This window comes from Mytilus californianus, unplaced genomic scaffold (genome assembly GCF_021869535.1).
Source record: "Mytilus californianus isolate M0D057914Y unplaced genomic scaffold, xbMytCali1.0.p SCAF_2, whole genome shotgun sequence".
In the NCBI taxonomy this organism is placed as follows: Eukaryota; Metazoa; Mollusca; class Bivalvia; order Mytilida; family Mytilidae; genus Mytilus; species Mytilus californianus.
In genome coordinates, this window is record NW_026262668.1 from 138,897,736 (window position 1) to 138,922,635 (window position 24,900).

A 24,900-nucleotide genomic window follows, 5' to 3' on the forward strand; every position below is an offset into this window, starting at 1 on the left:
AAATTTTCACAATAGACATATGACAGACGGAAACTTTGTAACATAAGGTATCTGCATACAAGGTATGAAGCATCCAGGTCATCTTCCTTCTTAAGGCCAGCTGCCACTGCTGCCAGATAGTAATCCCTATGTCTCATATACTGCAACTTTCGTCGCAGGTGAGACAAAAATCAACCTAAAATCTCAAGCTACATATATGAATGATATCTAAACTCCAAAATTTAACAATAATTATTTATTTTTAATGAGGATATGATAAACGTACATATGATATAATTGTTTGCATGTTGTAAGTTATGTCTTCTCTTCAGTCATGGTTTCTTTTTTGATTTTTGTCTTTCCCTTGGTCTTTTTCTCCAATGGCTGTAATTTTACACTTGGCATTCTTCCTATTAAATAAAATTACAAAATAAAAAGTTCAGCAGAAATTCTGATTAAATAGACATAGAACAAGAGTGTTCCTTTATCCCAACCCCACATTGTAGAAATGTAATATCCACATTGTAGAAATGTAATATTTATAAAATGTTTTTAAATAATGCAGAAAGAAGTGGTTTCTGCAATCAAGCTTCTGCAAATCAAACTCAAATTCCAAATCATGGGACATAACTCCAGTTAATCTACACAGAAAAAAGTTTGTTGAAATTGTCTTCCTATTGTAAACATTTTTCACATAATTTAATTTACATGGGCCACAACATCCATTTTTTAACTAGCACTGGCTTTCAAACTTGATTTAAATGTTGTTGATGCTAATTTTCCATTTAAATTTTATGAAAATCTGTCACAGGTTCTAGGCAAATGTTCATATAATTCATATTTCTAAGGCTATTAACTACCCCAATTTTTTTTAATATTGGCACTGATTTCTACCTCAACAAAATTTATTGATATAAACAGTTCCTGAAAGTTAGGTCAAATTCCATCAAGGACTGTAATGGTGATAGATGACTCTTATAAAATATTATAACTGGCACCATTTTCAAATCATTTGAAATAAAGTGAATATACATCTTTCATATATTTCTTATCAAAATCTGTTGAGAATTGTAATGATGAGAGTGTTGCCAAGACAGTTTGTTATATAATTCATATTTCAAGGGGAAGGGGACTGAAACATTGTTAATATAAACCATCATTTACAAATGTTATCAAAATATGTTGAGAATTGTACAGATAAGAGCACATACATGGCAATTTATACATTATTTATATTTTTAATAACTCCTAAATTGTTATTAATCTGCACTAAATTTCAAAATCTGTAAAGATTTGTGAAGGTGTGTGCAAGTACCATGCAATTTTTCACACTATTGGTCATTTTTATCTTTTGAATATATTGTCAAATCTAATTAAAGGAAAATTTCTAGATGAGTTTTGCTGAAGACATTTTTACATAAATTTTCTAAGGGCTAGCTCTATGGACAAAGTTTCAGACTTGACCAGGTTCGTATCATCATATAAACATGATAAATATTGATCCTGGTACTTTATAGTCTGCCTGTCCAGAGACTAATTTAAAAATTCCTTGGTAGCATCATTGTAATTTTTTCTTTCACAGCAAAATTCAAATAAAGATAGGGAGTATTTATATCCCCCTTTATATTAGACCATGTCTAGTTTGTCAACAGCAAGTTTTCTTAATATCACATTTTAGTCAACATTTAAGCGTTCAATATATTTGCATACCTTTAACACCTTTTCTTTTCTGCACTTTCTTTTTAACCTTAGGACTTTCCAGTTTCTTTTTGGGAGAAGACTGCTGGGTACCAGACGTTGATGGTTCAGTATCAAAAGACGGCATGTGCAATAGTACATCCCCTTGACTTGTCTCCCTTTCTCCCATTTCCTCATGGTTTGTATCTGATTTATTTATTTCTTGGTCTCTCGTATGCAAATTATCCTCACCAATACTTTTATCAGATTTAGTTGGACTTTGGACTCCTTCCATATGTTCTTCAACATCCTCTGCTGAAAATAAAAATAAATTTACTCTATTTAGAAAATTAATACACATTTCTTTATCTATATGCAAGTACCAACTAATATGATATTGTTTTGTTTTGTTTTGAAGTTTCTAGATATATTGTAAAAGAGTGTGGCATACATTATGCAGAATAAATGAGAATAGATGTGAAGTAAAAACCCCTAAAATATAATTTAGTTCTGTAGCCCACCGTTTTTCGCTCATTTCCTTAATTGTTATTACAAAAAACCAAGAGTGGGGTCTTTAATAAGATAGAACTGTTAAGATTAATCCTTTACTCTTACAAGGCAAATATTTGACAGAAATTTGAAAAATCATCCATTCATAATTTAATCCTGAACTATGAATATACTCCTTATCTAAAATATCAATTTTCTAGTGAATTGTGTAACCCAATGAAAATACTAGTTTTGTTCATACATAAAATCTTCAGAAGTATAAGGATTCCAGCCACATGCCTATATATCTAAAAGTTACCCCATCCCAATCCATGTATGGTTTTATTCTTGTAGATTGAAATTTTTTATGTTTGTTGTCTGTTCTCTCTATAATGAGGAGTATTAAAGAGAACACAAAATATAACTGAACTTGTTATTTGTCCAAATAGCAAGACAAATACACTTTTCAGGGTTTTTATTTGTCAGGCCAATCATTCATAAATGCCTTTCAATGTTATCAGTAGCAGCATCCTGCAACCCTAGGAAGGAATAGTTTTACTTTCAGATAACATACCTAACAAAAACATTTAACTATGCAATTTTGTTGTATTAAGACAGTCTTTGAAGTGAACAATTAAAAATAACAACACAAACCTTCCTTTTTGATATTTTTCTTTCTTCCTTTCTTTCTTTTTGGTGATGTTGCTTCAGACTCAGATTTATTTTTTCTTCTTCTACCTCGTTTGTGTTGTTTTTCAGGAGAATCATCAGCCGAATCAACAGCCTGTCTGTGACGTCTGGATCTACTGGCTCGGGCAACATTTCTGTAAGCTTTGGCTTTGATCTCAGATTTTATATTCCCTCTGTCCCCTAAAGACTATAAAGCATAGTTAATCTTTGATTGTATTCATATTGATATATATTTCAGTTTTTAAAAACATAGTCAAATTGATTCATCATTAAAAAGCAGGCCAGTGGGATACATCAACAAGTTCTCATGTATGAGCTAGTTCTTTTCCAATATGTCTTTTAGCTGAAACAATGTTATTATTTTTCATGGTAGATTAACAAGTCTTTTATCATTTTAAGCAATGTACAGCGATCATGTTGATATAAACTTCAAAACTCCTTTAATTCAAACTAACATTCTTAAAAAATATTCTCTTAAAATTAAAAAAAAAAGAAAAAAAAAGTTAGTTTTAACAACTTAATTACATTAAACCAGAAATTGTTATTAACATGCCTACAGCTCATTTCTAAAAGTGATCATTACTTAAAACATATTTTTGTTCTTTTAAGATTTTTATGTAAAAATGTTTACTATTTTCTACATACTGGTTTATAATCTTCATCATTCATATCATCATTTTCTGTGTCTGATACTGTAGCCTTTCTCTGAAAAAAAACCAAAATTTTCTTAACTTATACCTAGTTGTAAAATGTCATTGATAAATAATCTTCCATCATGGTTTCTGATATTTGGTTATAGTGTAATTGGATTTTGTATGGTAGAATGCTTCTTAGTTAAATAACACATGCTGATCATTTACTAAAGACTTCTAAATATTATAAATGGTGACTCATGCCACAATGTGATTTCATCTTTACATAGAATTAACCAAAGGTACATTAGTAGTTTCCCCTGAAATTTCAAGAACATCCTGGTATTGAGAATAATCCCAAAAAGCAACTAGCTGCTGAAATGTATAACATAAGGGTAAGTCAAAATTATCAAATAAATAGTTTGTGATAGGAGTAAGGTACAAAATTATAGGGTACCCTGATGTCTTAGGTGTAACATTGTTTATGCCATAAGTATACATACCAAATGCTGTTTCCTCTGTTGATAAGCCATTACTGTCCTGGAAGATAAGATAGTCAATGTAAACATTTAATTATATTCACTCATTTAATATAATGTTGACTTTTCATTCTACTAATATCTACTACTGTTCAATTAAAATTTGTATAGAGAACAGGAAGTTGATGAGTAGTTAATGTATAAAGGCATCATTCTGTACAGCACACTCACATGAAGCCTCATACCAAATTTTAATTCTGATTTGTAGTTTCTGACAAAAATGTAAGAAAAATGTCATACAGTACCATCAAGTGTAACAATATACTGTATGGAGGTTTCTGACACAGAATGAATGTGTTCTAAGAACTCAAAATTTTTTAATTTACCTATTATGGTCCAATATCCAAAATCTAAATACATACACGGTTAGATTCAGCATATCAAGGAACCCCAAGAAATTCAATTTTTGTTAAAATCAAACTAAGTTTAATTTTGGACCCTTTGGACCTTAATGTAGACCAATTTGAAAACAGGACAAAAAATAAAGAATCTAAATACACGGTTAGAGTCAGCATATCAAAGAACCCCAATATTTCAATTTTTGATGAAATCAAACCATATCATTATCATTTGCTTTTATATATAAATCAAAAATAACCAACTTAAAATGGAAAATTTAAAAAAAAAAAAAAAAAAAAGGAAAAAAAGGAAACCCCCCGGGCCCCCCCCCCCCCAGTTTTTTGAACCCCCTTATGATTCATCACCCACAAACTCAATCCCAGCCTCCTCTTTGTGGTATGGTACCTTGCAGTACAATTTCAGAGAGATCCATATACTTGAACAGAAGTTATTGTCTGGAAACTGTAAAAATGCTTGTTTTTTGGCCCCTTTTTGGCCCCAAATTCCTAAACGTTTAGGGCAATTACCCCCAAACTCATTTCCAGATTTCCCTTTAGGATATGAAACCTTGTAGTACAATTTCATAAAGATCCATACACTTACACACAAGTTATTGTCCTTAAACTAGAAAAATGCTTGTTTTTTGCCCCTTTTTGGTCCCTAATTCCTAAAATTTTGAGGCAATTACCCCCAAAATCAATCCAACCCTTCTCTTTGTGGTATGGTACCTTGCAGTACAATTTCAGAGAGATCCATACACTTGAACACAAGTTATTGTCTGGAAAATAGAAAAATGCTTATTTTTGGCCCCTTTTTCGCCCCAAATTCCTAAATGTTTTGGGCAATTACCCCCAAACTCAATTCCAGCTTTCCCTTTGTGATATGGGACCTTGTAGTACAATTTCAGAAAGATCCATACACTTACACACAAGTTATTGTCCTGAAACTAGAAAAATGCTTGTTTTGTGCCCCTTTTTGGCCCCTTATTCCTAAATTTTTGAGGCAATTACCCCCAAAATCAATCCCAGCCTTTCCTTTGTGGTATGGTACCTTGCAGTACAATTTCAGAGAGATCCATACACATCAACACAAGTTATTGTCTGGAAACTAGAAAAATGCTTGTTTTTGGCCCCTTTTTGGCCCCTTATTCCTAAACGTTTTGGGCAATTACCCCCAAACTCAATTCCAGCTTTCCCTTTGGGATATGGAACCTTGCAGTACAATTTCAGAAAGATCCATGCACTTACACACAAGTTATTGTCATGAAACTAGAAAAATGCTTGTTTTTTGCCCCTTTTTTTGCCCCTAATTCCTAAAATTGAGGCAATTACCCCCAAAATCAATCCCAGCATTCCCTTTGTGATATGGAACCTTGTGGTACAATGTCAGAGAGATCCATACACTAACACACAAGTTAATGTCTGGAAGTTACAAAAATGCTTATTTTTGGCCCCTTATTTCTTAACTGTTGGTACCATAACCCCGACAATTTCAATCCCAACCTTCCTTTTGTGGTCTTGAACCTTATGGTAAAATTTCATAGAAATCCATTCACTTAAACTAAAGTTATTGTGCGAAAACCAATGTGTCTTCGGACGATGACGCCAACGTCATACCAATATACACAGCAAAATTTTTTTGCAGTCATATAAAAAACTATGGGTTGGTGTTAATATTAGAAAGCTTTATAAAATTTTGTTGCTTTTTCGTGTCAAATTGACCATGCTGTGAATTTTGTAAATTTGGGATTTTTCTCTTTTTTTTTTAGGACAAAAAGCATGTTATTTCAACTGCTTTGTTATAAATGATTGAAAAAATACATATCTAAGAATTTTGAAAAGAAAAAATTGATATGGGATGTACATAATTTTGGTAAAATAATTTCTTTGTACCCTCACCTATTTTCTCAACATTTTGGCTGATGACACTTACCAGATTGGTTATAAAATTTGAAAATTTTATTACTCAAAAAATACTTATTGTAAGTACACAATTTTTTCACAGAATTTAGTTTGATTATAATATTTTTTATATTCATTAATATTTTCTACTTGTATCACATATTTTGGAAATAATTCCCGAACGAGGTTCCTACGAGACTGAAACCTCAGAAGAATACATCCTTAAAGCCTGTATAAACATGATAACTTACCCTAGCAATGATGGTACGATATTGGTCTGTATGACATTGAGTGACCTTGAAGGTTCATTAGCATCAGGTCCTTCTAATCCAACCTTGACATTGTGGTAGTGATCATGAAGTTGTGTCAATTGCTGAAACAGTTAAGAATAAATATCAGTCTCCATAACACAGACGTTATCGCTGTGTTGGAATCTACGACAACCTGACTAAAAAATTTGCAACATTTGAACTTTATTGCATTATATACCAATCACTTTTCTCTTGTGATGTCAAAATTGTATGTGAACGATTGTGATGTCCTGTAATGGATGATAAATAGAGATAAGTACAAAATAAGGAGACATCAATTATACAACTATTCACCGAATTTATGAAAATGGCTTAACCCATCATATCAATACAAAACACAATTACAACTAATAAAAACACTAAAGACACAGCACTTGTAGTTACTGACAGATAGTTCATAGCCAAAAACTACTGATCAAAACACTAAAGACACAGAGCACTTGCAGTTACTGACAGATAGTTCATAGCCAAAAACTACTGATCAAAACACTAAAGACACAGAGCACTTGCAGTTACTGACAGATAGTTCATAGCCAAAAACTACTGATCAAAACACTAAAGACACAGAGCACTTGCAGTTACTGACAGATAGTTCATAGCCAAAAACTACTGATCAAAACACTAAAGACACAGAGCACTTGCAGTTACTGACAGATAGTTCATAGCCAAAAACTACTGATCAAAACACTAAAGACACAGAGCACTTGTAGTTACTGACAGATAGTTCATAGCCAAAAACTACTGATCTAAACACTAAAGACACAGAGCACTTGTAGTTACTGACAGATAGTTCATAGCCAAAAACTACTGATCAAAACACTAAAGACACAGAACACTTGCAGTTACTGACAGATAGTTCATAGCCAAAACCTACTGATCAAAACACTAAGGACACAGAGCACTTGTAGTTACTGACAGATAGTTCATAGCCAAAAACTACTGATCTAAACACTAAAGACACAGAGCACTTGCAGTTACTGACAGATAGTTCATAGCCAAAAACTACTGATCAAAACACTTAAGACACAGAGCACTTGCAGTTACTGACAGATAGTTCATAGCTAAAAACTACTGATAAAAAATTCATGTATTCCACACAAAATCTCGAGCAGTATAAATCCCATATCCAATGGATTTAGTGTACAGAAATAACTAACAGTCTAGAAAAGGTTTATTGTTAAGGAATATAGACTCCAGTCTGTTATGCATACTGATTGTTTTCTTGTCCGGTTTGCTTTCTAGGGTGGATGAGGAGGACTTTCTGTTCATGTTGTCGCAGTGAGGACTCGCCATCATTGTTTTCTTGTCTGGTTTGCTTTCTAGGGTGGATGATGAGGACTTTCTGTTCATGTTGATGCAGTGAGGACTCGCCATCATTGTTTTGTGTTTTGTGAATAATAAATTTTAAAACTTCTAATATTTCTTTTAATTTTGGGGAGATTTCATAAATTTTCATGTTTATGAATCAATAATACTTCAATAATTTTCTCTCATTTAAACCTAACCTACAATATTTATCTAATGTACATGATTAATTATGTATAAATAGGGAAGTGAGCATGTTCATCAATGAGACAGCAACCCAACAGCAACAAAAAATATCAAATGACATCTAGAGGTCAATATATAGCCTTCAATTGAAAAACAATTGTTAATACCATATGTCAAGCTCTATATTGCTCCTAGTCCAGTCAAGTAGTGATTAACTCAACAGAGACAATAAAAAATCTGCCATCAACACCAAATTCCCTAAAATGACAAAAAATACTTTAGATGGAACCTCAATGATTCCTCCTGAATATGCATGAACTATTTTCCACTGAACATTAAACAGGCAACAATTAATCAATCAACCCTGATTTGGAACAGGCACATGAACATGTGGTATGGTAAAAACTTTGTTTCTGAGATTTCAACACTCCCATCTTTTTAACCTTGTTTAGTGAACTAACTGAATTGTAGACTTTAACAAAGGGCAATAACTCAAAGTACAATTAATGGATGGTCATTGTAAAGGGTATCCATTTTCCTCACGAATAATGTAATGATTTGAGACAAGCTTTTGAAGTTCATTATATCATTTAAAGTCAGTTGGTTAACCATTAGTTATAGAAGTACTTTATAATACAATAGATTTGTGATTATAGCATATCATCAATTTTCACTAATGTGTATTACCTTGACCTATAATGGTTTACTTTTATAAATTGTTACTTGGATGGAGAGTTGTATCATTGGCACTCATACCACATCTTCTTATATCTATATATTATGTTTTATTTACATTATTTATCATATTGTATATGGTGTACACTTGGATTACACATTGTCATATATATTATATGTGCTTTATCCAATAAGATATTTGAATTTGAATAATTTACAGTATAACAGATCAGACTTAATAATCATTTACAACAAGCATCACAGAATGAAATATATTTCATTATAGGACACCTACCATAACAATGAATGATTATAAAATTCGTAAGGGTTCACGGAACCCAGTGTCTCGCCTACTTTTTCTGTTAATCGCAGGCTCTACAAAAATGAGGAAATGAATCAATAAAAATATTCCACTTGATAATATCTTTTGATTGTAAGAAGCTTCAGTCCAAGTTTGGTAAAAATCCAGGATAGTTTATGAATCTAATAAATGTTTAAAAACTTTAACTGCAGACTGAATGTAACTTTATCTGGAAGAAAACAAAATTTCCTTCTAGATACTAGCATTTGATCATAAACAAGCTTCTGTCCAAGTTTGATACAAATCCAAAATAGTATAAGAAAGTTATTAAAATTTTAACAACTTTAACCACAGAGTGAATGTGTTGTTTCCTGGCAGAAAATCTAAGTCCATTTAAAAGTAAAATACGGAAAAAATAGATTTATTTTTTTACAAAATTTCCTTCTAGATACTATCTTTTGATCATAAACAAGCTTCTGTGCAAGTTTGGTAGAAATCAAGGATAGTTTAAGAAAGTTATTAAAATTTCAAAAACTTTAACCACAGAGTGAATATTTGTGGACGCCGCCGACGCCGACGGAATGTAGGATCGCTATGTCTCGCTTTTTCGACTAAAGTCGAAGGCTCGACAAAAATGAAATGTTTTACTTTCTTCTGTTTCTAAAATATAGCACGAGACTTGTATTAAATTTGATCTGCATATATTACATAAGTTTTGTCTTCCATCACTAATTCAAGACCTACTCCAGAATAAGGTGTTGCAGGATATTAACCTATCATACATAAAACTATGATTGATTTACTTATCTTATCTTTAACCAATCATTAACCAATAATACATTAATCAATAACAGCAGTTAAAGGAAGGATACTCATGGATGTTCTTGACACAAGAATGTATAAAATAGTCCAAAATGTATCAAAAGAATACCACTTTATTGCTGTGTTTCATCTTGACAGTTGCTGGAAGGTCTTCAATTAACAAACATTGGCTTACTTTGCCACCCTTCACCTCCCAAAAGTTTGGACACTTCTATAAAATAGAAATCTTTTAACAAAAGGTCCTTATATCTCACTCTCAATCTCTACATATTCTTGCATTTTAGACGGAGAAATAAAATCTTACCTCTAAGAACTGCTCAGAAAACAGATCATACAATACACTTTGTTCATCTTTAAATTCTTCTGGTGCTGTATCCTCTTCTCTTACACTGGTACCAGTACTCAGATTAAATGTCACCTGTAAATTCAAAACTTAAAATTTATTAAATTTCAACAAAATTGCATAAAATACTAGTGAGTTTCATTCACGACCTTCCTTAATATAGGACAACTTTTAATTGAAATTTAAAAAAAAAATACTGCATCAAAGGTTTGTTTACACCATATAAAACATATGAGTATTGTTAATTCAGAAATCAATATCATCAAATTTTTTTAATACACATTTTAATTTTGCTAGTAATATTTTTCTACACCATGTATAGTAGTTAATTTAGAGATAACTGTATTGTATTTGAAGCTTTGCGGTTGTCCATCGGTAGTTTTACAGTCGCAAATTGAGTTTACCTGGCGACGCATAGCGGAGACAGGTAAACAGATATTTGCAACAGTAAAACTACCGATGGACGTCCACAAAGCTTCCATTACAATACAGTTATCTCTATTCTAATGCAAAATCAACAAATCATTGAATTTAAGTCATTATTTTAGTGTAAAATCTTCATTAAAAGAAAATTTCGCAAAATGCTTATCTTCTTTGACGCTTAAACTAGGTGACGTCATAGGTATGCTTCTGGCATCAAATGTAAACACCGGGCGTTTTCTGGCTTCTTGTCCGCTTCAGAATGTTATAAAATTTGATAAAAAGAAGATTTCTAGGTGCAAAAAGTTTTTTGCTTATTATTGGAGAAATTACATGTCAATACATTCCGGAATTCAAAATGTGGGCTTCCTTTAAAAGTTACAGACAGGGAGATAGAGAATTTTACTTTTTAATATTGTCATCCAATCCGAACCATTGATACAAAATAATTACATTAGAATTAAGGTTTGCATGATATTGCAGCTTTTGAAGACATGGATCTACAGTATCTGTAAGAATAGCATCATCACATTAGTGTCATGTGACTTCCTTTTAAGTGTAAACATATTTTTTTGTTGTCAGTAGGCTGTAGATTTGTACATGTAGAAGTTGTGAAACATTACCTCAGTTTCTGTAGCTGTATAGCAGAAAGCATCATCAAATCTGAGTCTTTGGAAAACATAATTAACATCTAAATGTTGCTGCCTTCTGGCCTCTGTTTGGAATTCTATTATTTCTTTCCATTTTTCAGGCGTCACCCTTATCTATGAAAAAGAACAGAAAGAATAAGAATTTTTAGGAGTTCATTTAACTATTAAGATCAGTCCCATGTTGATAAAAAAGGAATGGGTCATACAAGATGAATGTCCCTACCTGCAGCCTTATCACAAAAAGTCTAGTTACCAGATGGAGACTCAAACTTCTAAGTCATCAGTATACACATACCGGTATATGTACCCTGCTCAAGATCAGCAAGCTTAACAAAAAAGTCTGAAATTGCACATTTAAATAAAGTTTTTAAAGTCCAATAAAATGCTCCGCTGGGCGCAGCTTGATACGACCGCAGAGGTCGAACCCTGAACAGTTGGGGAAAGTATGTACACAACATTCAAGCTTGATACAGCACTGAATTTGGATTGTGATTAAATATTTGACACAGCATAGGTTTCTGACACAGAATGAATGTGGTCTATGAACTTAAAAAATTTTAATTTACCTTTTCAAACCATATAATTATTATTTGCTTTTATATATAAATCAGAAATAACCAATTTAAAATGAATAATTTTAAAGAAAAAAAAATGAAAAAAAAATCCCCCCCCCCCCCCAATTTTTTGAACCCCCTTATGATTCATCACCCCAAACTCAATCCCAGCCTTTCCTTTGTGGTATGGTACCTTGCAGTACAATTTCAGAGAGATCCATACACTTGAACACAAGTTATTGTCTGGAAACTAGAAAAATGCTTGTTTTTTGGCCCTTTTTTGGCCCCAAATTCCTAAACGTTTAGGGCAATTACCCCAAACTCAAACCCAGCTTTCCCTTTGTGATATGGAACCTTGTAGTACAATTTCATACAGATCCATACACTTACACACAAGTTATTGTCCTGAAACTTGAAAAATGCTTGTTTTTTGCCCCTTTTTTGCCCCTAATTCCTAAAATTTTGAGGCAATTACTCCCAAAATCAATCCCAGCCTTCCCTTTGTGGTATGGTGCCTTGCAGTACAATTTCAGAGAGATCCATACACTTGAACACAAGTAATTGTCTGGAAAATAGAAAAATGCTTATTTTTGGCCCCTTATTCCTAAACGTTTTGGGCAATTACCCCCAAACTCAATTCCAGCTTTTCCTTTGTGATATGGAACCTTGTAGTACAATTTCAGAAGATCCATACACTTACACACAAGTTATTGTCATGAAACTAGAAAAATGCTTGTTTTTTGCCCCTTTTTTGGCCCCTAATTCCTAAAATTTTGAGGCAATTACCCCCAAAATCAATCCCAGCATTCCCTTTGTGATATGGAACCTTGTGGTACAATGTCAGAGAGATCCATACACTAACACACAAGCTATGTCTGGAAGTTACAAAAATGCTTATTTTTGGCCCCTAATTCCTTAACTGTTGGTACCATAACTCCCAAAATCAATCTTACCTTCCTTTTGTGGTATTGAACCTTATGGTAAAATTTCATAGAGATCCATTCACTTAAACTAAAGTTAGAGTGCGAAAACCAATGTGTCTTCGGACGACTACGAAGACGACGCCGACGTCATACCAATATACGACCGCAAAATTTTTTTGCAGCGGTATAAAAATCATTATACACTAAAACAAAGTCAATGGTCAAAAGTCTTAAGGGTCACAATTCCTCCAAAAGTGGGTCAATTGGAATGAAACACAAATTATATATGCAAGTCATCATTATGCTCTTTAGTATCAAAAGATAGCTCAAAAGATCTACAGGTATTACAAACTACAAAGATAGCTCAAAAGATCTACAGGTATTATAAAGATAGCTCAAAAGATCTACAGGTATTACAAAGATAGCTCAAAAGATCTACAGGTATTATAAAGATAGCTCAAAAGATCTACAGGTATTACAAAGATAGCTCAAAAGATCTACAGGTATTATAAAGATAGCTCAAAAGATCTACAGGTATTACAAAGATAGCTCAAAAGATCTACAGGTATTATAAAGATAGCTCAAAAGATCTACAGGTATTATAAAGATAGCTCAAAAGATCTACAGGTATTACAAAGATAGCTCAAAAGATCTACAGGTATTACAAAGATAGCTCAAAAGATCTATAGGTATTAAGTAATAAATTTAATAAACTGCTTCGCTGAGCGCAGCTGGATACGCCCGCAGAGGTCTAACCCTGAACAGTTGGGGCAAAAATGGACACAATATTCAAGCTTGATACAGGTCTGAATTTGGATTGTAATTAAATATTTGACATACATCTATTATAGGTTTCTGAATAAATGTAGTCAAAGAACTTGAAGTTGGTTATATGAATTGAATTTATATTCAATTAAAGATTTCTTGCTGTTGTGCAATACACTGTGCTGTTGCGCAATACTTAGTAAATCTGTTGTCAGACTATAAACAAATAAAATTTATAAAATTCTAAAGGGAGCTTACATCAATAGATATAAACAGTTCACCAAAGTTTCATACAAATTGCTGAAAGCATTTTTGAGTTTTTGTCTGAAAACTGAAAAATCCCCCCTTTTTTAATGAATAAACCCCATAATTCGGAAATGTAAAATCTAAAATTTATAAAATTCTAAAGGGAGCTTACATCTATAGATATCAACAATTCATCAAAGTTTCATGAGAACTGCTGAATGCATTTTTGAGTTATTGTCCGAAAACTGGAAAATCCCCCTTTTTTTTATGAATAAAACCCCATAACTCGGAAACGTAAAATCTAAAATTTATAAAAATCCAAAGGGAGCTCATGTCAATAGATATAAACAATTAACCAAAATTTCTTGCAAGTTGGTGAAAGCATTCTTGAGTTATTGTCTGAAAACTGGAAAATCCCCCTTTTTTTAATGAATAAAACCCCATAACTCAGAAACGTAAAATCTAAAATTTATAAAAAACGAAAGGGAGCTCACGTCAATAGATATAAACAATTCACCAAAGTTTTAAGCAAGTTGGTTAAAGCATTTTTGAGTTAATGTCCGACATGTTGACGACGGACGGACAGACGGACATACAACGGTATACCATAATACGTCCCGTAAACGGGCGTATAAAAAGATAGCTCAAAAGATCTACAGGTATTTAAAAAAAAACGGTCTAGACAAGTACAAATAAGTCCAAGGGGTGTAATTTCACCAGAAGTCAGTCAACCAGAACAAATGCAAGTCAGGAGCCTGTAATTCAGTGGTTGTCATTTGTTGCTGTCAGTCATATTTTTGTTTTTCAATTATTTTTTTGTACATAAATCAGGCCAGTTTTTTTGTTTGAATTGTTATACATTTTTTATTTTATGGCCTTTTATGGTAGCTATAGTACATGTACAATACAAAAGCAACTAAATTTTATCAAAATTTCATTTTTAGCTGTTTTTGTTACTTCATTAATATTCCAAAACTACAGAAGAAAAATATATTTCCATATCTTGCACTGTTAATAAGTTTTGATGGTAATTAGTTTTATAAACAAATGCACGTGTCTGACTGATACAAATAAGAACATGTGGGCAGGACTTTGTGGTTAATCAATAGAATCATTTGATAGCTTTATGACCACTGACCAGCTATAAAAATAACAGTTATGAAAAAGAGGTGGATTAGGGATTTATAGAAACTAGAGGCTCTCAAGAGCCTGTGTTGCTCACCTGTATTTACTGATGCTTTGGAAATCATGTAAAATAAGGTTAAAATCATAATTAATAGTATTAGATATTAGATATTATAATGATATCTAAGATAATAACACAAGAGTGCACACGCTGAAATGTCTCTCCTTCTTTATTAATCATTGATATTATGTTGATAGTCCTAAATATAAAGCTTTATTACAACTGTCACATAAACTTAACATTAACCAAGTAAACTAAACATTGACCAATGAACCACGAAAATGAGGTCAAGGTCAGATGAACCATGCTAGGCAGGCATGTATAGCTAACAATTCTTCCATACAACAAATATAGTTGACCTATTGCTTATAGTTTAAGAAAAACAGACCAAAACACAAAAACTTAACACTGAGCAATGAACCTTGAAAATGAGGTCAAGGTCAAATAAAACCTGCGTGACTGACATATAGATCATAAAATATTTCCATACACCAAATATAGTCGAACTATTGCATATAGTATTACAAAAAAAGACCAAAACTCAAAAACTTAACTTTGACCACTGATCCATGAAAATGAGGTCAAGGTTAGATGACAGCTGCCAGCTAGACATGTACACCTTACAATCATTCCTTACACCAAATATAGTTGACCTATTGCATACAGTATAAGAAAAACAGACCAAAACACAAAAACTTAACACTGAGCAATGAACCATGAAAATGAGGTCAAGGTCAAACAAAACCTGCGTGACTGACATATAGATCATAAAATATTTCCATACACCAAATATAGTTGAACTATTGCATATAGTATTAGAAAAAAAGACCAAAACTCAAAAACTTAACTTTGACCACTGAACCATGAAAATGAGGTCAAGGTCAGATGACACCTGCCAGCTAGACATGTACACCTTACAATCATTCCATACACCATTTATGGTTGACCTATTGCATATAGTATTAGAAAAAAAGACCAAAACTCAAAAACTTCACTTTGACCACTGAACCATGAAAATGAGGTCAAGGTCACATGACACCTACCAGTTGGACATGTACACCTTACAATCATTCCATATACCAAATATAGTAGACCTACTGCTTATAGTATCTAATATATGGACTTGACCACGAAAACTTAACCTGGTTCACTGATCCATGAAATGAGGTCGAGGTCAAATGAAAATTGTCTGACGGGCATGAGGACCTTGAAAGGTACCCACATACTAAATATAGTTATCCTATTACTCATAATAAGAAAGAAATTAACATTACAAAAAATGTTGACTTTTTTTTCAAGTAGTCACTGAACCATGAAAATGAGGTCAAGGACTTTGGACATATGACAGACGGAAACTTCGTAACATAAGGCATCTATATACAAAGTATGAAGCATCCAGGTCTTCTAGCTTCTAAAATATAAAGCTTTTAAGAAGTTAGCTAACGCCGCCGCCGGATCACTATCCCTATGTCGAGCTCGACAAAAAAACTGCAAAATTTTTGTAAAATTACTAACTTAGGGGCAGCAACCCAACAACAGGTTGTCGGATTCGTCTGAAAATTTCAGGGCAGATAAATCTAAATCTGATGAACATTTTTACCACCTGTCTGATTTGCTCTAAATGCTTAAGTTTCAGAGATATAAACCAAAAACTGCATTTTACCCCTATGTTCTGTTTTTAACCATTTCGGCCATGATGGTTGGAAGGCGGGGTCATCGGACAAATTTTTTAAACTAGATACCCTTATAATGATTATGGCCAAGTATGGTTAAATTAATTTGTCTCAGTAGTTTCAGAGAAGAAGACTTTTGTAAAAGATTACAAAAATTTACAAAAAATTGTTTAAAATTGACTATTAAGGGCAATAACTCCTAAAGGGGTCGACTGACAATTTTGGTCATGAGAACTTATTTGTAGATCTTACTTTGCTGAACATTATTGCTGTTTACAGTTTATCTCTATCTATAATAATATTCAAGATAATAACCAAAAACTGCAAAATTTCCTTAAAATTACCAATTCAGGGGCAGCAACCCAACAACAGGATGTCAGATTTGTCTGAAAATTTCAGGGCAGATAGATCTTGACCTGATAATCAGTTTTACCCATGTCAGATTTACTCTAAATGCTTTAGTTTCAGAGATATAAGCCAAAATCTACATTTTACCCCTATGTTCTATTTTTAGCCATGGCGGCCATCTTGGTTGGTTGGCGGGGTCATCGGACACATTTTTTAAACAAGATACCCTAATGATGATTTTGGCCAAGTTTGGTTAAATTTGGCCCAGTGGTTTCAGAGGAGAAAATTTTTGTAAAAAGCTTACAACGACGACGACAGACGACGGACGCCAAGTGATGAGAAAAGCTCACTTGGCCCTTCGGGCCAGGTGAGCTAAAAAGAAGATAATGAATTCCAAATAAAAATTATTTCTCTATTGGAGCTGGCAGAAGAAATAAACTGCTTCGCTGAGCGCAGCTGGATACGCCCGCAAAGGTCCAACCCTGAACAGTTGGGGCAAAAATGGACACAATATTCATGCTTGATACAGGTCTGAATTTGGATTGTAATTAAATATTTGATATATTATAGGTTTCTGAATAAATGTAGTCAAAGAACTTGAAATTGGTTATATGAAAGATTCTTGCTGTTGTGCAATACACTATGCTGTTGCAAAATACTTAGTAAATCTGTTGTCAGACTATAAACAAATAAAATCTTATAACTCGGAAACGTAAAATCGAAAATTTATAAAAATCAAAGGGAGCTTACAAAAATAGATATAAATAATTTACCAAAGTTTCATAAAAAATGCTGTAAGCATTTTTGAGTTATTGTCCGAAAGCTGGAAAATCCCCCTTTTTGTAATGAATAAAACCCCATAAATCGGAAACGTATAGTCTGAAATTTATAAAAATCAAAAGGGAGCTCATGTCGTTGAAAAAAAGAATTCACCAAAGTTTCTTGCAAATTGGTGAAATTGTTTTTGAGTTATTGTCTGTAAACTGGAAAATCCCCCCTTTTTTACTGTGAGTTTGACTGTCCCTCTGGTATCTTTCGTCCCTCTTTTAATGAATAAAACCCCAAAACTCGGAAAAGGTAAAACAGAAATTTATAAAAAACGAAAGGGAGCTCACGTCAATAGATATGAACAATTCACAAAAGTTTCATGCAAATTGGTGAAATTTTGTTTGAGTTATTATCCGAAAACTGCAAAATCCCCCCTTTTTTAATGAATAAAACCCCAAAACTCGGAAACGGTATATTCGAAATTTATAAAAGACGAAAGGGAGCTCACGTCCATAGATATGAACAATTCACAAAAGTTTCATGCAAATTGGTGAAATTGTTTTTGAGTTATTGTCCGAAAACTGGAAAATCCCCCCTTTTTTAATGAATAAAACCCCAAAACTCAGAAATAGTACATCTGAAATTTATAAAAAACGAAAGTGAGCTCACATCAATAGATATAAACAATTCACTTAAGTTTCATGCATATTGGTTAAAGTGTTTTTGAATTAATGTCCGACATGTTGATGACGGACGGACATTAAACAAATAAAATTGTACAACAATTAATGTTGATGGTTATATCAGATTTTCTTGAGGAGAATGTTTAAATATGAATTCCTTTTTAAACGAAAACATAAATTAAATATTTTGTTTTCAAACTACAAAAATAAGAAAATTCTACTTTGTGTAAAACACCATATTGTCATTGTTTACATTATAATTAAAGAAATCTCCCATAAGAATCCTCAAGATTGACCAACTGATCATTTTATGTACACATGCATAACTTACTTTTTGTGAAAATGTTAAAAACAAAAGATATTGTTTTATGTACTAAATGAATAAAATCCATATTGAAAAAAGCAAATGTAATGTGTAATTAAACTTCTGAGATCATTCATAGTTAATGTTTATTCAGGTGGGTGGAGTTTTGACCATATCAGTAACAACTGACTTACAGCAAGGTCAAAAATGATATAACTTCTCCCGCCAGATCTGACTTTTGTTGCATAGGGTGTGCATTTTTTTATATATTTAGAATTGCTGAAATGGAATGCTTTCTTACTGGTCAAAACCTAATTGATATATGATTAAAGGCCAATCCTAAAGTATCATCATGGTACATTATATTGAAGTAAATGAGGTTCAAATAGGAAAATTCTTATTTATTCAATTGTGACACAATTAATTTTTGTCATGAATATAGAGTTTTAAATAAAATTAGCTCCTAGATGGGTGCCCCTATATGCCTGATTTTAGCACATGTTGTTCCTTGACCAGTTATCTTCAAAACCATGTCTCAGATTTCAAAAAACATCAATAGAACAAATTTTATACCCAATCAAATTTAGTGATTTATTATGAATTAATGTTTCAAACTTAATTGAAGCATTATGAGAGAATGAAATACAATAGGAAAAATCTGAGACACAGTTTTGGAGGTCAAACTGTGTTGCCCAAGAATCTATCAAAAATTTTGGGATGCTATGAATAACAAAGAAGCTAATTTCATTCAAATGTGGACATCACAATCTAGCAACTAATTACATAATAATTAAATATGCAATAATTATGTAATAATGAAATGATCACCATTTGAGAGATTAATCTTTCTTCTTTTTTTGGTTCCTCATTTATAAATTTCAGAGCTGGATGAAAGAAATTACATCAGTTTAAAGTTGTCTGATTGGGGTGAAAAAATCTTTGTATTGTGCTACCTTATACAACAACATGAACAATGTAGCTTGCTATGCGGTAAATAATAACATCAGAGACAGTAACCATGGATACATACCCTTACTTTCCGCACCAATGGCTGTTGATTAAACAATCCATACAACAGATACAATCCTCCAACCCGTACTTGAAAGTTATATGGAGGTAATAAATACTTCAGAGCCCACTTCATCATTTCTTCTGTATACTGAAAAAAAAAAGTTTTTTTTTTACTAAATGTAGAGTGACTGTCCTGTCCCATGCATCATGAGATGAGCCCTGAAATAGTCATTCTAAGTCAAACTATAAATGAACAGTAACTATCGTGTGTTTTAAAGTTGTTTTCTTCAATACAAATAATTCCATATTTAGCAAGTTGAAGTTTTTTTTTATCAAACTTCAGTATCAATCTGATGCTTTCAAGATTTTTCCGCCATAAACCTGTTCGGCCATATGTGGACGGTTGAGTACTCAAAAACATGTTTAACCTCGCCACATTGTTTCTGTGCCTGTCCCAAGTCAGGAGCCTGCAGACTGTGCAGTTCAGTGGTTGTCAATGGTTCATGTCTGTCATATTTGTTTTTCATAAATTGTTTTGTTATAAATTAGGCTGTTAGTTTTCTCCTTTGAATTGTGTCATACCGGTATTTTTCATGTTGGGGCCTTTTATAGCTGACTATACAGTATGGGGTTTTCTCATTGTTGAAGGCCGTACGGTTGCCTATAATTGCTTACATCCACTTCATTTGAACTTTGGTGGATAGTTGTTTCATTGGCAATCATACCACATCTCCTTATTTTTATTAGTAAATTAATAGACTTTCTTAATAAAGATAAGTATGATGCAGTGTAAGGAAAATGTCACAGCAGGTAGAGAAATTGATCATCATTTATTGGAATGTGACCATGGCAGATTTCCACCTGTTGATAATACAATTGATATTTTCACAGATTTTGCAGTTGAATTGTATTTAATTGCGTTAAGGATCAAATACTAGATCTTTCACATTCTGATCTGATCGTAATGGTTGACCACCATTACTTTTTCTTTCACGATCTTTTTTCTCGATATACCGAATGACAGCTGTGTATTACATTTTGCCATCTTCATGTTTCAATCACTTACGTTTGTATATTTAATTAGATAATTGGATTAGCTAAGTGATAAAATTTTTTCATGTCGGGGCCTTTTATAGCTGACTATACGGTATGGGGTTTTCTCATTGTTGAAGGCCATACGTGAAAAATAGTGTCTAGGTGATTGACAAAGGCGTGTGTCTCGTATAACCAATCAACTTGTTATATAATTTGATAATTTGAAAACAAGACTGTCACTTATACCACTTTGATAATAGTACAATAGAATAAAAATATAATCAGCAAGTGAAGATAAAATATAATACCTAAAATATAATGGAAGTTTACCTAAGCACATACAAAAAAGAGTGCACAAGGTCATCGCGATTACTACCTATTTGATTACAAAAATATGCATTCAATTATTCTAACCATATTTTTTATTTAATATAATCATGCAATTATGAGTTAAATTAAAATTAAGGTTAAGATTGCCTTATATATATATTTGAATATATTTAAACAAGAGTGCTCTTACTGAAATGTCTTGCCTTCTATTTTTAATAAATAAGTAAATTATATAATAGATAAATATTACAAATGGTCTAACATGCAACAGTTTTTATAGAGCTTTTGTTATAACAGTGAAAGTATGCATCATACCTGCCAACTTTTCAAAATCTCCATGGGGGGATTTTAAGTGCAAGAGGACCTAATGCTCCTCTTATATTCTCATAAGTGTTTTTAATCTACTATTATATTGTTTGAATTAGTATGTATGTGCTTAAATACCCTTTTAACTCATTTTAATGTCTGTTTTGACGGGTTCAATTTGTATAATAAAAAATTTTAAAATTCATGGCAACACCTCTCATGGGGGAAATCCCCCATAAATCGTGTAAGTTGGCAGGTCTGATGCATAAGCTTGTGTTCCGCAAGGGACTGTAGCACTCTACAAGACCAGTATTCTTTTTGAAACATGACCAATACCAAATTCAAAGAACAACATTGTGTACTTATTATTACAGCAAGTATTAAACATTAAGGTATGTGTTATCTGCAATGAACTCCTAATTAACTTTCAATTACTACTTACAAAGAGGAACTAGATGTTTTTTTATCAAAACATCTGTACTAACATGATTAAAAGTGTAATAAAGTTATTTTTTATTTGTTATATTAAGACATATAACTGAAAGAATATATTACAAAATCTCTTTTGATTTAAAATAAATGTAAGACCGAAACGACTTTTATTACATGGCCAAAACAACCAAGCCGAAACTAGCCTCATGGCTAAAACATCTTGTTTCCAATTTGATCACAGTGTACAAAAGAACATTCAACAATGATGACAGGTTACCCTGTAACATTTTTCAATTTTTCTCTGAGACAATGCAAGCTAGATGACACTTTTTAGAATGGCAGTGTCTGAGCAACCCCGCTTGCAGGGACAAGTAGCCAAATTGGCCTTTGTAGGCTACCCGTACTGCATCCTGTTTTATAATTAAATGTCATCGGATTGGAAACAAAATGTGAAATAAACGCGGAAATTATCGCAATTAGTGAATACATTGGTTACTCACAGAGATGAGAAAGGTCCCTGGTTAGTTTTTATATATTTTTATTAAATATCAACTATAGTTACTGATATAATGGAATCTATGATAAAACAAATTTAAATGATAATCAAATTAAAAAGCATTACAAACAAGTGAGAAAAACAAAACAAAATAAAACAGTTTAAGTTCTTAAAATAAATATACAAATAAAATAGATTATCTATACATATATATAACACATTATTAATTAAAAATAATTTATTCATCATACATAACATTGTTCATTTTAACCTATAATATATGAACACCTGAAATATTTTATTATATTTCAGGTGCAACATCACAAGTAGTAAAAGATGAATCCGCAGTTCTGAATGGATATATAATTATCAAATGCATCTATTTTTATACATATTGAATTTGATCTTATTATTTGCTTCTTTAATTTATGTGTACACTGAAGCTTTATTTTTAGTCAGTTTTAGATATTTTATAATTTTGGTTTCTCAGCGTTTCGCATTTTACTAGAAAATTATTTTCACACTCGAGTTTTTACATAACTTTTTTTAAAATTCAGTATAATTTTATTCTTTTTATGCGCATTTTACATTTAATTTCTATTTTTTTTATCATGTTTCCTTTTACAAGGACTGTACAGTTTTATCCCTTAAGTGTGCATCTAATTTGCAATGTTTATTATGTATTTTTAACTAATAAATACAAATTAAAAAAATATTGTTTGCCATTCTCTTCACTGAATTCACAAAATCCGCAAATTACTGATAATTTCAATGTATATTCCACGTTTTATTGCCGATCTGATGACATTTAATTATAAAACCCAATGCGGGTACGCGTATCATATGAAGGCCAATTTGGCTACTCGTCCCTGCATGCGGGATCGCGAAAGCAAGAAAACTTGCCCCACTGCCAAATCGCCCCACTTTTTCACCAACTCGCCCCACTTTTCAGAAAATCGCTCCACTCTGGTTTACCAACTCGCCCCACTTTTTCACCAACTCGCCCCACTTTTCAGAAAATCGCTCCACTCTGGTTTACCAACTCGCCCCACTTATGACAAAGGGTAAACCAATAATATATAATAAAGATCTGCCAACTCGCCCCACTTATGAAAACTTATCTACACAGAATAAAACAAATCACTTGTGATACTAATAAAAATCGAAAATTGAATACATGATAATGATTGAAATTAAATGATGCTTCATTTCTTAAAATAGAATTGTAGATACATTACTTATTATTACATGTATGTAATTTTAGTATTTATAATGGGATAAGTGGGGCGAGTTGGTAGTCATTAATGCAGTAAGATATTAATCTTTTTTTCATAAGTGAGACGAGTTGGCAGACCTTTATTCAGTGGGATTTTACCCTTTTTCATAAGTGGGGCAAGTTTGCAGGACTATAAAAATTCATTGGGATTTTACTTTTTTTTATAAGTGGGGCGAGTTGGCAGACCTTTAAACAGCGGGATTTTACTATTTTTTATAAGTGGGGCGAGTTGGCAGACCTTTATTCAGCGGGATTTTAACCTTTTTAATAAGAGAGGCGAGTTGGCAGACCTATATTCAACGGTTAACAAGAGTGGGGCAATTTTTTAGAAAGTGGGGCGAGTTGGTGAAAAAGTGGGGCGATTTGGTATGGGGCGATTTGGCAGTGGGGCGAGTTGTCATGAATTCCGGGGTCGCGCAGACACTGCCTTTTAGTATATGGGTATAATAGTATTAATACCCATTTAAGGGGTTTTCTAATACCAGTTGCTGTATAAATGGAGATATAAAGGTAGTATTACTGGTTGAATTAGGAAAGACCTCTTTGGCTCTATTGTAGTCTTGTTTCCGCCTAAAATACCACTTTACCACACTATCAGTCGAAAAAAAAAAAGAGGGCTGCTTTTAGATCCCGAGATTGAGGGTTCCTATCTCTCATGTACCAATTCAATCATCCATTCATTTGTGTTTTCACACAACCATTTATGAGAATCTGCCCCAAACTATTATTAGAAAGGTGCAAAATATATAAACCTCTCGGCATTCTCTTTCCGAGTCTCTGCCAGCAAAGATGAAGCTCATTTTCAGTTCACGCCAAATTTCAGAAAATTTTTCAAATCTAACAGTCTCAGTTGCTGTGAATTGCTGAAGAAGTTTCTCAAAATCTGCATTAACGCCAGCAGTTGGCTGATATTGTGATAATAGTCTTCTTCTCCCCATTCTATGCTTTTATTGGTGTATTAATGCGATTTTCTTCTATAACGGGAGATAACAAACCTATCTTATACTAAAAACCAAACCCATATCGGAGAAGTTTCCGAAAAAATTCAGACCGGTTCTACTGTTATACTGATTTTGACTGATTTTATGCTCATAGTCTTATAAATCAAAGGTTTACTTTAGATGTCACTGAATATTACAATGAACAAAGAAAAAGAGGTCACAGTCACAGACGCTCGTGGCAAGGACCCTCTTTTCTACCCCCTCTTTTTAATGCTTTTTCTGTTTATCTTTTTAGTAGATGTTCTTATTAGAGAGTCAGAATATCTGTATCTGTATATATACGTCGAAGGTACAAATTCTGACT

The 24,900-nt window shown here is 32.5% G+C and overlaps 1 protein-coding gene across 2 annotated transcripts; it reads right to left on the reverse strand.

The window, feature by feature from the left end:
• Window positions 1-220: 220 nt before the first annotated feature.
• LOC127731228 (snRNA-activating protein complex subunit 1-like) lies at window positions 221-24,603 on the reverse strand. Of its 2 annotated transcripts, none has more exons than XM_052240216.1 (10): window positions 24,348-24,603; window positions 19,740-19,868; window positions 11,233-11,373; window positions 10,151-10,264; window positions 6,498-6,619; window positions 3,971-4,007; window positions 3,481-3,540; window positions 2,800-3,022; window positions 1,690-1,968; window positions 221-389 (listed from the first exon to the last, which is right to left on the reverse strand). In XM_052240216.1, the coding sequence occupies exons 1-10, from the start codon at window positions 24,531-24,533 to the stop codon at window positions 295-297; spliced, it is 1,386 nt and encodes a 461-aa protein (XP_052096176.1). In that variant the 5' UTR covers window positions 24,534-24,603; the 3' UTR covers window positions 221-294. The 2 variants fall into 2 exon arrangements, with proteins under 2 accessions (XP_052096176.1, XP_052096174.1); XM_052240214.1 differs by having other exon boundaries at window positions 1,690-1,971; window positions 24,348-24,602.
• Between the last annotated feature and the right edge of the window lie 297 nt (window positions 24,604-24,900).